At 40.5% G+C, this 16,807-nt stretch overlaps 1 protein-coding gene across 1 annotated transcript in view; it reads left to right on the forward strand.

Annotated features, from left to right (window-relative positions):
- Positions 1-16,807, forward strand: part of POLR3B (RNA polymerase III subunit B) — a 90,318-nt gene that overhangs the window by 4,919 nt on the left and 68,592 nt on the right. The window contains exons 6-9 of the mRNA XM_054989284.1: positions 1,775-1,875; positions 2,300-2,391; positions 3,209-3,326; positions 4,768-4,876. Coding sequence (XP_054845259.1) covers positions 1,775-1,875; positions 2,300-2,391; positions 3,209-3,326; positions 4,768-4,876 — 420 coding nt within the window. The remainder of the gene's footprint in view (positions 1-1,774; positions 1,876-2,299; positions 2,392-3,208; positions 3,327-4,767; positions 4,877-16,807) is intronic.

The raw sequence follows: 16,807 nt of genomic DNA on the forward strand, positions 1-16,807 counted from the left end.
TTTAATTTTTCACTGAACAAGATACATTAAAATGAAAAATGGAAAGTAAGTGTGCTTATAAACATATGAATCTTATCTTAAAAGTACACCTCATTCATTGGTTAAGATCTTCTATGCTGTGAGTGCCCTCATCTTCAGAGGTAAGACAGATGGCTCCAAGCAAATGTCTTATTAGAGGTGGTGCCTTGGCTCTGGGCCTCATCTCCACAGCTATTCACTTGGCCATCAACTTGCTTAGCTTTAGACATCAGCTTAAAAGATTTTTCCCCCAGGCCTTTGTTTAATTTCATTTTTGCTTGTTGGTCTGGATTGTCCCTTTCATTTACTGTGTTGCGAGGCATGTATTTGAATTGGTTTTCATTGATTTTACTGCTATTCATCTCCTTTTAAAAATAGCATAGATTTAATTGGAATACAACTCCAAAAAGGTACTTTACTTTACTTTACTTTATTTGGTATTTAGCCCGCCCTCCCCACAAGCAGGCTCAGGATGGGGTACAACATTAATAAAATACATAATTATGTAAAATCATATAATAAAATCATAACTCAGATGGCCTATTGCACATTCCTGCCCGCAAATACAAAGAGGGAGACACCCGGACGGACGGGATGTCATTGGATAGGAGAAGGTGGCGGGAGACTCGATGGTCCTAATACTGGCCTCAACCATATGCGCGTTAGAATTTACTGCCGCCCAGACCGGGTCTCCGAACCAATGTTTTCCCCGTGGTTTTGCCGTTTACTCCTGAGGAAGCTTTTGTGAAATCTGTGCTTCAGCCGGCCCCAGATAGGGTGAAAAGATTCGCCTTGCCAGTCTCAACCTTGCGGCTTTTCTACCATCTGGAGGAGACATCTTAAGATAATTGTTGGAAGAAACGACAACGGAGACAGGACATGGACATTAACCTTATAGTTCCCGGTTGTTCCAGTAGAATGTATTTAAACTGTACATGAATCGTTGCTGCTATATTGCTTTTATGAAGAGTTAGCTACTTATTATATTTATTACACTTAATGTATTGCACTAACCTTGTTTATAGCACTTGCACTTTAAAAACTGAAAATTTATAAAAATTTATTTAAGTGGATGATTGATATTGTTGAATGCTTCCCGTGGGTTAGTCCCAACATTCTTGCCAATTTCTAAGGAAGCAGCCGTTCGTTGATTTCAACCATATGCCCGGCAGAACATCTCCATCTTGCAGGCCTGCCGAAATGATACCAGATCTTGGCATTATGGCATAAGGTATGGCATAAAAACCATACAAGAATATGAGAAGCAGCTTCTAAAACTTCAATGACATACAATAGGATAACTAATAAAATTCCAAAGAAGAGGAAGAGATTTCTGAAAGGTCTAGGTGAATAAGGAGGTCTTCACCTGGTGCTTGAGAAGCTGTAAGTTCTACGCCAGGTGAGATCATGTGTGGGGAGGGAGTTCCACAGTTAGGCTCCCCTAACTGCACTGGCTTGTGAGATACAACTATTTAAAATAAATAAATGGCTAAGAATTTGTTTAAGAAACTTCCCCTTTCCTTTAAAGAACCCACCATGTTTTTCTCTGGAAATTAGAAACATGCATAGGATGGTTTATCAGGTGCTACACTATACTATGCAATCGAAGGAATATAAACTTTTTTTTAAAGGTACTGGTTTGTTTCTCTGGGATTTTACAGCATGAGTTTGGACTCTGGGGAGTCCTGGAGCAGTGAAGGAGTGCTGCTGGCTTCTACCTGGAAAGTGTTTAACTGTGTGCCTCTTCTCTTTTAAGTGTCGCCTGAGAGATATGACATATTCTGCCCCAATTACAGTGGACATTGAATACACTCGAGGTAGCCAGAGGATTATCCGTAATGCACTACCTGTTGGCAGGTAATTGGTTATTGCTGCTTCTCATGTTGATGATTTTTTTTAATTTACTGTGCAATAACACAAGGCTTATTTTCCAAGGGCACGATCCAACCAGATTTTGCTGTAGTTCATATTCCATTCATTTTCAGAGGGACTTGTGCAAATCTTTTCCCAAGTTGAGAGGCATGCATAGAATCAACATTGCCAGTCTAAAGATAAAAGTAATAGGGGTGAACTCAGTTGCAAAATTTGGGACGCCTTTGCCCATAAATGTGTGGATGGGATTCTTACAGTTATTCCAATACCTGAAATTGAGAAGGTTGAAGGTGGTGACTTTTCTGCTTTTCATGGTTATCTCTGTTTCATAAGCATCAAGTGATCGGATAAAATGTGCCTCGCTATTGTGTTTCACCAAGATAAATCTTCTATTATGGCTTTCTTGCAGAATGCCAATAATGCTGCGCAGCTCCAATTGCGTTCTTACTGGGAAAACTCCTGCTGAATTTGGCAAACTTAATGAATGTCCTTTAGATCCAGGTAAGTTGCTTCCTAGCATTCTTGGCTCCTTTTTGATGCATTGGGCCCCCCTTTTAATATGTTAACTCAGTGGAAACTTACAGTGATTGCAGTGGATTTCTAAGCAGAGTTATACCTTTCTAACCTCTTTGACTTCAGTGGGCTTAGAAGGATATAACTCTGCTGCTTACGATTGCACAGTTATGTATGGAAAGAGAATTGCTAAGAATAATATTTATTTATTAATGTATTTATTTATTAAAGTATTTATACCCTGCCTTTCCCCATGGCATAAGGTTGCTTTCACATCCCAATTTAAAACACACTCCCCAAAATTTAATAAAGCCCCCAATAACCCCCATAGTTTAGGTGGGTAGCCATGCCGGTCTGCAGTAGAACAGCAGGATTTGAGTCCGGTGGCACGTTAGAGACTAATAAGACTTTCAGAGTGCAAACTTTCAAGAGTCAGAGCTCTCTTGTGTCTGAAGAAGAGAGCGCTGACTCTCGAAAACTTACACTCTGAAAATCTTGTTGGTCTCTAACGTGCCACAGGACTCAAACCTCCATAGAGCATTCTGTAAGCTTGCCATCCAGGAACAAAGAGGCACCAAAAGTAAGCTGCATAATTTGTAGTCTGCTTGGTATCCAGTTTCCAAGTATTACTGGGAAATGGGCTTGGCTGCTTGAGTCACTTTGGATACTAGGAGACTCCCAGATGAGAAGTTCTGTGCATAGCCTTCTAAGTCTATACCAAGTAAAGTGCATGCAGGCGGTAAGATGCTTTTTTGATTCTGGTAAGACAAATGTCAATATAGGGTTCCTATTCTTTAATTAACAGGTGGCTACTTCATTGTCAAAGGTGTTGAGAAGGTAATTCTTATTCAAGAGCAGTTATCCAAAAACAGGATAATTGTAGAAGCTGACAGAAAAGGGACAGTTGGTGCTTCTGTCACCAGGTAATAGAATTATGGACATACCATAAAATGATCTTTTTCCTGTTTTGAATACTGTGCATTATTTGTTAAATGCAAGCAATTACTTGTTAAATGCAATTCTAAATCTCTAATCCTTGCAGTCTAAACCTTACAGAAATCCTTACAAACCATTCAAGAAATTAGCCTAAAATCAGTTAATTTGATTTATTGTAAAACTCGGCTCAGAAACTGTACAGTATTTGCTGAAGAGGTATATTAGGCACTGTTTTAAGTTCCCAGGAAAATGCAGTTTGCAGACTGAAGCAAGATCTGGTGATCTGTCAGATAATATTGTGCTTGTGTGTGTGCATGTGCATAGACACTTTTTAGGATCTGTTCAGTGTTCTAATTCATTCAATCAGCCCCTCCCACAATAAAGTGTGGGACAACATAGGTGAGGGGCCATATTTGGTGAGGGGCCATATTTGAGACTTCTCACATATGCCGAAACCAGTTACTTGTTAAACGTTTTAAAAGATTTGGGTCACAGTAGAAATTACCTCAAGGTGTATCTCCAAACACAAATCCTGTAGTGTTTTCTCTGTCACCAAAGTTCATTGTCTGATGTTTAACAGTCATGCAGAAAAATGAGGTCACCCACATATTTTTCTGTGTTTGGGGGAGACTCCTCCAGTATGCAGAGAAATATTAGTTTGTAAATTTTTTAAAAAAAAATACCCCCTCTAAAGTTCTGGTAAGTTCAGCCGTGAAATGTCAAGGGCAGTGGAGCATTACTTTTAAAAGGGAGGAAAACAGAGAGTAGAAGGGACAGTGCTGTGCTTGAGCCCCAAACAACTATTAGGATCCTGGTTGGGAGGAGATAAGGGTCAGGGATGGGCACCAGGAGGCGTTCATCCTCTGACCCTAAGACTCCTCCCGACCAGTCCAGGATGCTGTAAATTTTTAAGGGGAGAAGAAGAAAGAGGTTTGAATCTTTCGCTGCAAAGGGAGCAGAGCCCCTGACACCTTGTGATGGTTTGTAATGTTTGTAGGGGTGACACACTGGAATAAGTAGTGCACGCCAAATTTAAGAAGCCTACCCCAAATCCCCTGCAATATGGAGACAAAGAAGTAGAATGATTCTTCCTGTCCTGCATTGCACTGTATTTAGGGTTAACTAAGCAGCTGCTCCAAACTTTGGCAATCCAGGCACTTCAGATCTAGACTGCTAAAGTTCAGGCCTAGGTAAGAAGGATGGCAGCCAAGCCAGCAATCAGCACTGTTGTATATTGAGCCATGGGTAGAAGTTTCCTAATTATATGTTACCCCACATACAGTTCCTTGCAGGCCCCCAATATATGATATTCTGTTTTTTAAGCACTGAACTGTAGTCATGACAGATCAGAAAATTCTAAAGAGTCTTAGTATGAAAAAAAATGTAAATGAATGGATCTTCTCCCCCTCCCCCTTTTAAAATGTGTAGCTCCACTCACGAGAAGAAGAGCAGAACTAATATAACCGTGAAGCAAGGGAGGTTTTACCTGAAGCACAACACCCTCTCAGAAGACATTCCCATTGCCATTATCTTTAAGGTAATGTTTTTTTAAAAAAGAATAAGTTCTGTGTTAGTGCTTGAGAACTCCATACAAAAGAATTTCAGATACAAAGTTTTGTTTTGTGTACAATGCACATGCTGTAATGTGTGTACTCCATAATCCGCAATCTCGGTTCCTTGGCCGTTAATTGATGGGTTAACTGGCGAGATGCCATGGCTCAGTAGAGCATCTGCTTGGCATGCAGGTTTCAGTTCAATCCCTGGCATTTGCAGTTAAAGGCTAGTTGGTAATGATAAATACCCCTGTGTGAGAGCCACTTCCAGTTGGTGTACACAATAATAATAATAACCTTGATGGACCAATGGTCTTATTCAATTTGAGGCAGCCTCGTGTCCATGGGTTACACTTAGAGCTAAAGTAGGTTATGTTACTGGAATAGTTGTCATATTGAGATCCAGTTTGGTTAAGAGCAATGGGACTCTAATCTGGAGAACCGGGTTTGATTCCCCACTCCTCCACTTGAAGCCAGCTGGGTAACCTTGGGTCAGTCACAACTCTCTCAGAGCTCTCTCAGCCCCACCCACCTCACAGGGAGATTGTCGTGAGGATAATAATAGCATACTTTGTAAATGGTTTTGAGTGGGTGTTAAGTTGTCCTGAAGGGTATTATATAAATCAAATGTTGTTGTTGTTGTTGTTGTTAGTTTTTAACTAAAAGAAAAAAGAGAGATTATATGCAGATCATGTGCATTTGACTCTTCTCCAAAACAAAAGGATAGGTGATGGATGGAATGTTTTGCCGAGCAGATTGGGGTCTACTTTAAACTGGTTTTCTATTTTTAGGTTTTCTGTTTGGGTGGACCAGTGCTAGAGCAGCATTCAGATTGGGCCAGACAATAACCTAAATTTAAGAAGCTTTGCCAGGAGAGGGCAGCGCTTGCTCATAACATCAGAACAGCATGAATGACAAAACTGGATGTAAAACATTTCTGTTGGGGGTAGGTGGGAGGATATTTCTTTGCTGCTAATACAATTCTGGTAATGTGTATTAAAGGGGTATTTTCTGTGGTGGCATCTTCGCTGCGGAATGCCCTTCCCCTTGAAGCTGGCCTGGCAACTGGCTTTACTGTCTTTTAGGCACCAGGCCAAAATATTTGTTTTCACCCAAGTTTTTAATTAAGAGTGGGATCTCTTTAAGCTGTTTATGGACTGCTTCAGGCCTGACTCTTGTTGTATGGATATTTTTATGCTGTTTTATGTCCCTGGATTGTTTTCATGACTTCTGTTTTAATGATTTAATTTTATGGTTTTATTTTTGAGCTGCCTTGAGCAGGCCTCTGGAGAAGTGGTATTCAAACTCTTCTAAATACATTTTTAAAAACCTTTCAGTACTGTAAGCATTCTGGCTGTAGGACACGAGTAGCCACCCTGCAGGGCAGGGGAATTGGAGAGGGAGCTTGTGTGGGAAGGCTGGTCTGTATGCTTCCCTAGGGAGGGGGAAGTGCAGCTGCAGCAAGTGTTTCTGACTGCTGTGGCCCTGCCTTATACTTTGTGCGACACTTTCTAAAAATATTCCTCACCAGTGCTTTAGGGAGTGTTTGACCCATTTTCTGATTCCTGTATTTCATGTGCAAAATGCCAAGGTGGTAATTGCCCCTATGCCAAATATACAAAGTCTGATGCACTTACTTTGTTTTTGTATAAACATATATTCCTGCAACAGCTCATAACATTTAAAATGGCCTTGACCAGCTTCCAAGCGATGAGATGTACACGAGATGAGAATTCAATTACATCAATGCAGTGTCTCAAAATAGCTATTGCCTGGGGCCCTGTGTGCAACCCACTACACATGCCCAGGAGGTGTAATGTGCACTCACATCTTGGGGGGGCGGGAGGATTCCATTCCCCCTTACACATGAAATTATAGAGCTGCTGCTGCTATTGTTGTTACTCACTTGTGGGCACATTGTACAGTTGATAAAACTGCGTAGAAGGTAATCGATTCCAGCCATCCTGAATGAGGAATGCACCTTAAGTGTATATCCAAGGGATTTATCTACTATGTTACTTTTTCTGTATATACTTTGAAAGTGCAGAACGATTTTTAGTTCACAAATGAATGGACTGCACTTAGGCTTACCATTATTGCCATGTCACTTCCAGGATACAACCCAGAAGTTTCAATGGTAGTACTAGGAATTTCTGAAAACCACAGCTGCACTGCAAAACCAGGGCAGTTGGCAGTGAAAAGCCCACAGGTTCAAGACCAACATCTTCTTCTTTTTTGTGGATGGGGGAGGGGAGGTCACCCATTTCTCCCTGACCTGGGGAAATTTATAATTCTTTTACAAATGCCTCACGAGAACACACCCTTCCTTTACCTCAGGCAATTTCTCCTCTTGTTTTACCAGGATCTGGGTGTGTTCTTGGAGATTTCTCCACTTCTAAAGTCCTTGGTGTATATCTGAAATGGAAATCAAATGTACTGATTACAGAAGAGTCATTTGCACTGCAAAACTCTGGAACTGCTTCCAGAATGTTGACAATTTTTTTTTTTTTGAAAAATTTTTTATTGGGTTAGAACATTTTTATTTTTACATTACAGTCAATTTTCCCCTAATTTTTCGTTTCTAACCCCCTCCCTTTCCCCCCCTTTTGTTGACTTCCAACAGCTTTCCCACCCTCTGTCCCTTTTCCCTTACTTCTATTAAATTCCTCTGTCTAAAACAGATATACATTCTCCATTATATTAAGCAGTACATCTTTAACTCCTTTACTTATTATACACCCAAACTATACGTCTTTAGATAAACAATTTATCCCATTTTCCAGTTTTGAATATTTCTATATAAACCTATATATCATAAACCATAAAAATTTCCCACATTTAAATCAAACAATTTGATTTGTTCTCTATATATTACTCATTTCAACTTTTTATGGTAATTCTATATAACTCCTCGCATAATCAATCAATTTAACTCTTCTGTACATTCAGTTTGGTGCATATAAATCTTATCAAAGAAAGAAAATATTGTTATTTACTCAATCCTCATGTTTAAACCTTATCATTAATTATTCTCTATCAATGTTCTATCAGTTAACCTATACATATCTATATATATCTCAATCAATTAATCTAACTGCTTATAAATTCACATTTCTCTTCCTCCCCCGGTAAAGTCACCCCTCTCTTTTATACTTTTATTATACTTCAGTAGTTCTCAAACTGCCACAGTTTTCCTCCCACCTCCCATTTCTTCTCCAGATATTGTTTCAGCTTCTCCCAGTCTGTGTTAAACTGCCCTGAGTCCAGATCTCTCAGTTTTCTTGTCATCTTGTCCATTTCAGCCATATACAGCAATTTGTAAATCCAATCTTCAATAGTTGGCACTTCTTGTACTTTCCATTTCTGCGCATACAAAAGTCTAGCTGCTGCAGTCATATAAAAAATCAACGTCCTATGATGGGCTGGAATTCCCTCCATTCCCAAGTTTAGCAGCAGGAGTTCTGGGTTCTTATTTATTTGAAACTGTAAAATTTCACTCATTTCTCTTATTATTTCCCCCCAGAACTGCCTAGCTACCTCACACGACCACCACATATGATAGAGGGAGCCCTCATGTTTCTTACATTTCCAGCATTTATTAGAAGTATTCAAGTTCCCTAGCGCAATCTTCTTTGGTGTCATGTACCAACGATAGATCATTTTAAAAATGTTCTCTTTAATATTAATGCATGTCGTTGTCTTCATTGTAGTTTTCCACAAGTATTCCCATGCCTCCATTGTTATTTCTTTATTGAAATTTATAGCCCATTTCACCATCTGTGTTTTAACTATCTCATCCTCAGTATACCATTTCAACAGTACTTGGTATACCTTGGATATTCTTTTCTTGTCTTCTTTAAGAAGGGTCTGCTCTAGTTCCGAGTTCTCTGTTCGTATGCCCCCTTTTGCAAAGTCCGAGTTGTATAAGTCTCTAATCTGTCTATACTGGAACCAATCATAGTTAGGTGATAGTTCCTCTTGCGTCTTTATTCTAAGTTTAGATACTTCAATCTTAGTTATTTCTTTGTACGTTAAACATTGTTGTTCATTATCCACAGCTCTCGGATCTATCACCTCATATGGAACCACCCACAAGGGGGTTCCCTCTTGTAGGTAAGTTCTGTACTTCTTCCAGATTGTATATAGACTTCTCCTTACAAAATGATGCAGGAACATCGAGTTGACCTTTACTTTGTCATGCCATAGGTATGCGTGCCATCCAAAAATTTTTTTATATCCCTCTAGGGCTAATAGTTTCTTATTCTTTAATGTCATCCAGTCTTTTAGCCAAACTAGGCAGATTGCATCATGGTAAAGTCTCAGATTGGGCAGTTGCATTCCGCCTCTCTCCTTTGCGTCTTGTAGAACTTTTACTTTCACTCGAGGCTTCTTGCCTGCCCAAACAAAATCTGATATTTTCCTCTGCCATTTTTCAAATTGTTTAGAGTCTCTGATGATTGGTATTGTCTGTAACAAAAACATTACTCTTGGTAACACATTCATCTTAACTGCTGCAATCCTGCCCAACCATGACAAATTCAGTCTATTCCATTTGATCAGGTCTCTCTCTATCTGAGTCCATAATTTTTCATAATTGTTCTTGAACAAATCTATATTTTTTGCAGTCAGCTCAACTCCCAAATATTTCACCTTACTAGTTACTTCACAGTCCGTTGTTTCCATTAACAATTGTTGTTTCTGCTTAGTCATGTTTTTACACAGTATCTTTGACTTCTTTTTATTAATGAAGAAACCTGCCAAGTCACCAAACTCCTTGATCTTATCTATCACTTTTGGCATGTTCTCCAATGGATCTTCTACAATTAACATTATGTCATCTGCAAATGCTCTGACCTTGTATGAATAGTCCTTTATTTTTATTCCTCGTATTTCCTCGTCTTGTCGTATTTGTATCATCAGAATCTCCAATACTAATATGAACAACAATGGAGATAACGGGCAACCTTGTCTTGTTCCTTTACTAATCGTCAATTTCTTGGTCAGTTCATCATTCACTACGATTGCTGCAGTCTGGTCCCTATATATTTCTTTAATTGCTCTGATGAATCTTTCTCCCAATTGTAGCTTTTCCATAGTGGCAAACAAAAAATCCCAGTTTAAGTTGTCAAACGCTTTTTCAGCGTCTACAAAGAAGAAACCAACCTCTTTATCGCAACGCTTGTCATAGTATTCAATAGCATTGATCACTGTCCTTAAATTGTCTCTTATTTGTCTGTCCGGCAAAAAACCTGCTTGTTCTTCCTCTATAACTTCCGAGAGCCACCCCTTCAGTCTCTCCGCCAATATCTTTGCAAAAATTTTATAATCATTGTTAAGTAATGATATAGGCCTGTAATTTTTCACGCTAGTCAGATCTTGGCCCTCTTTTGGGATCAATGATATATTCGCTTCGCTCCAAGTGTCTGGAATTCTTTGATCCCTAAAAACTCCGTTCATCACTTCTTTTAGGAATGGTGCCAGTTCATTGGCCATTGTCTTATAAAATTTAGCCGTAAGTCCATCTGGCCCTGGCGCCTTTCCTAGATTTGCGGATTGTATTGCCATATTTATTTCCTCATCAGTTACTTCACTGTTCAGCTTATTTCTCCAAGCTTCCGAGATCTCCGGAAGTTTAGTTTTCTCCAAATATGATGCTATTGATTCTTTATTTACTTCTTTTTTATTATACAGCTTAGCGTAAAATTTATAAAAGGCTCTGCTAATGGTAGTCTGCTCCAAATACGTTTTGTTTTCTTCACAAATTTTATTTATTATTTTCTTTTCCCTTTTCTTCTTTAATTGCCATGCCAAATATTTCCCAGGTTTATTAGCACCCTCAAAAGCTTTTTGATTCAGTCTTTTAAGGTTCCACTCCAATTCTTTATTACTCATTGCTGTTAACTGTTCTTGAAGAATTTTGATTTCCTGATGTATTTTCTTTTTCCCTGGTCTCTTTTTTAACTGTGCTTCTTTGGCCTTTATTTTCTCCTCAATCTCTTGTCTTTTCTCCTCTTTCTTTTTCCTTGCTCTACCATTTAAGTCCATTAGTATGCCCCTTACAACCGCCTTATACGCGTCCCAAACTTTACTGGTTGGTACTTCTTTATTCACGTTGTATTGTATAAAAAACTTAGTCTCTCTTCTCAATGTTTCCATATTCTCACTTTCCTGTAACAAGTCCTCATTTATTCTCCAGGCTTTCCTTTTTCTCCTTTTTCCAAATTTCCACATAATTGGGTTGTGATCTGAGCCTACCATCGGCATTATTTCTACCTCCTTAGTCCATAACGCTAAGTCCTTTGAGGCCCAGATCATATCAATTCTTGATAATGTAAGATGCCTTGCAGAATAAAAAGTAAACTGTCTGGTTTTAGGATATTCTCTCCTCCATACGTCTTCGAGAGTCTCTTGTTGAATCAACTCAAAAAAAAGCTTTGGCAATAGTCCTCTTTTCTTTTGTGCTTTTGTAGTCTTTTTGTCTAGTTCCAAATCTGTCACTCCATTGAAATCTCCAGCAAGAATTATCTGGTCATATACAAGATCGTCTAGGTGCTTCCTTAAGTCTTCAAAGAAACTTTCCTTTGCACCGTTAGGTGCATAAAGTCCGACTACCAACACTCTCTTTAAGTTCCAATTACATTCCACTACTACAAATCTAGCTTCCACATCTCTCATAACAAATTTTGGCTGCAGCTCCTCTTTTATATACAACACCACTCCTCTTTTTTTCTTGTTGGAAGCCGCTACAAATTCTTTGCCCAATTTTCCAGATTTTAAATATTTTACATCCTGTTTTCTAATATGGGTCTCCTGCAAACAAACAATATCACATTTTTGTTTTAATAGCCAATGAAAAATATTTTTTCTCTTATTCGGTGAGTTTAGTCCATTTACATTCCAAGATAATACTTTACACTCCATATTCATGGTTTTGTTGGTAAGTCTTTTTCATTGTCCTTGATAAATCTCTCCATCTCCCGCTCAGATCTGATGCGTTTTTTTGCCCCTCCAAACTCAAAGGACACTCCTTCCGGTAACTCCCATCTGTATCTGATATTCATGTCCTTCAAAGTCTGAATTAGCACTCTATATTTTTTCCTGTCCAATAACACTGATCTGGGCAATTCCTTCATTATAATAATCGTCTTGCCATCAATCTCCAATGGATCTTGAAATTGTTTTGTCACAATCCTCTCTTTCATATTTCTAGTTGTAAACTGCACGATCACATCCCTTGGTAATTTCCTCTGGGTTGCAATTCTCGAGTTCACACGATACGCCACATCTAGGATAGCCACAATTTCCTCCTCCTCCTTCCCCAGGTAATCAGCCAACACCTCAGTCATCTGTTCTTGCGCTGACTTCCCTTCCATTTCTGGCAGACCACGAAAACGAAGCTGCTTCTCCATGTGTTTAGTTTCTGCAACTGACATCCTCCCCTTCACCAGCCTCATCTCTGTTTGTTGCGTGTCTATTAAATTCTCCATCGCGTCTTCTACTGTTTTAACTCTCTGCTGCGTTCCTTGTAATTCACTGCTAATCGTTTCCACACCTTTTTTCACTTCTGACAGCTCCGACTTTACTGTCTGTGTAACTTCCTTGACCTCTTTAATAAGCTCCAATTTCGTGTCCTTAAGTTCTTTCATCATGTCTATAAGTTTTTTGTCCAAATTTTCTATTGCCGATTGCCACTCTTTTTTCGACATCGTGGGGCTTGCTTTAGCTCGCTCCCACGAATCTGCTCTCTTCCTCAGCTCCGTGGCATATAATTAAACGTTTTCCTTTTTTTTAAATGTCCCAATCTTTCCCAAAATTAATTTTTTATATCCAAAATGTCGGGCGTCTTTTCTCTATGGTTTCTCTATGTTATTATAATCCAAGATGGCCTACTTCCTCTTCCGCTGAAGCCACGACCCTTCCACTTTCAAAGATGGCGATTCCCCACTTCCTGTCCTTTGGCAAGGGCCGCTTCCCTCCAGCCACTCTATTGTTGTTACGCACTTCCTGTCTCCCGTCTTCCCACAGCAGGTCTCGCGATGGTGTCTTTTTCCCACAGCTCCAAAACCACAGGTATTCAAAACAATAGTCCGATTTTTGTAATAACTTCTTTAAACTTAGTCTCTTTTAAAATACAACTCCTGCCGAGTCTTCACCTCCTTTTCACTAGTCTGTTGCAGTTTAAAAATCTACTTTCTTTCCTCTCTGTTTTTGTCAATCTGTCCCGTTTCAAGAGATAGCGATCTTTACCTTCTCTTCAGCTTTCTCGGGTTGTAATCGCTGTTTCGATCTTAAATTCTCCTCTCGACTTCCCTCCCCGATCGAAGCTTGGGTATGTAGGTCTTATGCCAGCCGAATTGGCCCCAAAATTGCCGCAGAGATTATAGCCGACCCGTCGCAAGGTGGGACCTCAAGGATCGGGGGGGAGATTCCTTGTGTAGAGCCCCCCCTCGTCCGAGATCTAGCTCACCCTAGGGTCTTGAGCGTTCTTTGCCTGCTCCCCGCCTGAGAGCAGTCGGCCGCGGGTTATTTTCACCCCTCCGGCCGGTTTAAAACGGCAATCCGGTCAGCTCCACAAATGGAGCTGCGTTAGACCTCCATGAATCCCAAACCGGAAGTCCAGAATGTTGACAATTTTGACAGCATAAAACACAGTTCAGGCTTCTTTTGCTCCCGTATCTTTGAACATGGATTCAGTGTCCGAGTGTGAGCCACAGGAGGACTGGTTGGACCACGTTTTTCTGTGTGTGATTGGTTCTACTGTACGTCAGCTGTAGAAAGTAATGAGCATAAAATGGGGAGTGCCATAACTTTTCAGGTACACCAAAGACATCCTGGCACCTAATAACTCATATGTGAGGGTTTGTTGAGCATTGTGTTAGGAACATGGCTTGCTGGAACGTTTACTGCTTTTGCAAGGAAGGTTTCTAGTTAGATATAGTTAGCAATAAAGAGCAGTGCAGCAGGCTTTTCCTGTGCAGGAGCTCTGTGCTTTCATTTGCCAAGTCTGTCACTGATCCATTTGGCAAATCATCTGTATTGGCCCCACTTTCAAAGCCATTGTTCTGGTGTCCAGCTTCCCGTTTGGCACTCAGCGCATACATGCCTGCCGTTAACACTGTTTCTTGTTGGATGTAAGCTGCTTTGAGTGCTGCACAGTAGAAAAGCAAGATATAAATTTAAATAAAGGTGCTTCATATGATGTGCGCACATGGTATACATTGTCATAGTTACAGCGGTAATGTATCCTTCTGCATATATATTCGGTATAAATTGGCAATGTCTTGCTGTTAGTGGTTTGCTTTTATGGTTTACGTTTATATGCCTGGCTAGGTTTTTAAAAGCTGGATTTTAATTAATATCTTTTAATGTTTTGTTTTTGATTTTTATTTTGTAAGCCACCTTTGGGCAGGTTCCTGGTGAGGCAGCATAATTTTTTTTAAAATAAACAAGTAACAAGTAACTATTTTGTGTGTGACAGGGAAGGGCTATGACTTAGTGGTAGACTGACTGCTTTACATACAGGAGGTCCCAGGTTCAGTCCCTGGTATCTTCAGTTAAAAGGATTAGGTAGCAGCTGATGTGAAACCCTGGAGAGTAGCAACCAGTCCAGTAGCAACCAGTCCAACCAGAGACTGGTCTCTGTACCATGCATCAGACGAAGAGAACTTGATTCTCGAAAGCTTATGCTACAATAAAATTGGTTAGTCTTAAAGGTGCTACTGGACTCTTTTTGATTATGATATCAGATTCTAGTGCACTAAGTAAGCACACAAGCTAGTTTGCACAGTTGGAAGTCCAGTTTTAAAAGAAGTGCTGTGCAGATCTGAAATCAGGGACACTTACATGTACGTGAAGCTGCCTGGTACTGAATCAGACCATGAGTCCATCAAGGTCAGTGACGGCTACTCAGATTGGAAGTGGGTCTCCAGGAATTCAGGTGTAGGTCTTTCACATCACTATTACCTGATCCTTTTTAACCTAAGACTTCTTGTATGCAAAGTGGATGCTCTATCACTTAGGCACTATTCCTCCTCCCAGGGAATTTTTTTCCTTATCTCTAGCCTCATGCTTAAGTCATGCCTTGTTCAACACATATATCTGTATACACACAATCTATATTCTTTAACCTTTAATATGAAAATGCCATTAAATTGTGGCTTTGGTTGTGCATTTAGAGGTGCATGTGCATCTAGAGGCAAGGGAGAGGAAGCTTTCCTGTAAATTGGTTGTTACTGCCCAAAGCCTGGTGAAGAAATGAATCTGTCTTTTGGTGGAGGTGATGAAGGAGGACAGAGGTTTGTATTTGCCAGGAGTTGTATTCTTGTAACAGTGAAACTGACCAGGGCAGTGATCCCCAGTATGGAGCCCATGGGCACCATGGTGCCAACTTCCTTCTTCTCAAAGCATCTCTTCCCCAAAGCAAAGAGCCAGCCCTAGCTTCACCTTAATAAAGCATGATGTGCTTCAGAAGAGCTCAGGAAGTATCAGCTTTGTGTCTCAGCCACCTGCATTGTGTGATGCCACTTGACTTGGAACCTTTCAACATTCTGTGATTGGCTCCAGTTCTCAAGGCAGCCATTTTGTGCCTGGCTGCACCCCACCATGGCAGCCATGTTGTGGTGGCATCCACTAAACTGTTCTCAAAAGTTCTAGAAGTGCACACAGGTTCAAAAAGTTGGGAAAGCCTTAGGCTAGGGAGAGGGGCCTGGATGCTTCCTTTTCAATATTGCTTGTCAAACATGCTACTGAAGACAGCACAGGAGTGTGCATGAAGTGGGCATAGGGCCCGGGGAGACAGCACCTGCAGACCACCTGTATGTAATGTCTTAAACATCATTCTGTACCACTGGTGGCAGTAAGAAAAAAGACTCAGTGGAGACATTTAGCAAGATGTTTTATGGTGTTTTAAAGGAAATGTAACTTGGGGATGCATTCCCAGTAAGCACCAGAGTACACGGTGTACCTGAGGCGTTAGTTGGCAGTGTCTTTTGTTACACATGGCTTAAAAGTGATATGAATGCAAGCATAACTTTTCACCCTCCCACCTTCTGAGAAGCATATTATTGCACTGCCAGAAGGAGGTTTAGTGAGATAATTCCCTGTTCCTTGATAAGGCAGAACTCCAGGCAAATGTCTGGAAAGAGAAGCTTTAGCGCTATCTGGAATTTACAAAGAGTTGCACTGCTGGCTGCCACCTTGAAACACTTTATTCATAGAGAGATTGGAGTGATCCCCCCCCTCACACACACACAAACCTGTTACGCTCTTTCTCACTTTATTCAAGCTCTTTTACAATGTATAAAGTATAAAGATTCAGTGAAAAAACAGACCAATGGACTTTCAATTCAGGATTCTATATGGAAAGCCTATTGTGTGTCATTTCTTTTCCACAGCGATACCTATGGGGGAGGGTGTTGGAGGAAGATAAGCATCACAGAGCAGTGGTTTTGGGACAGCATTCCAGGAAAGGCTGGGCTTCCTTGGAAGCTTCCCAAGAGTTTCTTGGTGTGAATATGAGTAACGGCAGGCAAACCTGAAGGAAAGCTTGGAGATGGTGGGCAATCTCTTGCAGTGAGCGGCTTCAGGGGAGTGTTGGGTAAATTTTAAGGTGCACTTTTGGTCCACACAAGAGGATGCTGAGGACCAACAGATCGCTGAATGTGCCTTTTTTGAACAGTCCCCAGAATCCTCTGCATGATACTGGAGTTCCATGGCACAGTTATGGAGGTCTCCCTGCAGACATGTTGACCCGGAACACGTTCCCTGAAGGTAGAACACTAGAAAGCCATACAGCTAGAAGATTAACCTCCCATAATCTTTCCACATGTGGGCGTGCAAACAGAAGAGACTAGGTCTGAGCTGAAATGGGGAGAGGCCATCCATGAAACAGTTTGCCCCTGAAAAAAGTGTGCCTT

Source organism: Eublepharis macularius, chromosome 9, assembly GCF_028583425.1.
Source record: "Eublepharis macularius isolate TG4126 chromosome 9, MPM_Emac_v1.0, whole genome shotgun sequence".
NCBI lineage: Eukaryota > Metazoa > Chordata > Lepidosauria > Squamata > Eublepharidae > Eublepharis > Eublepharis macularius.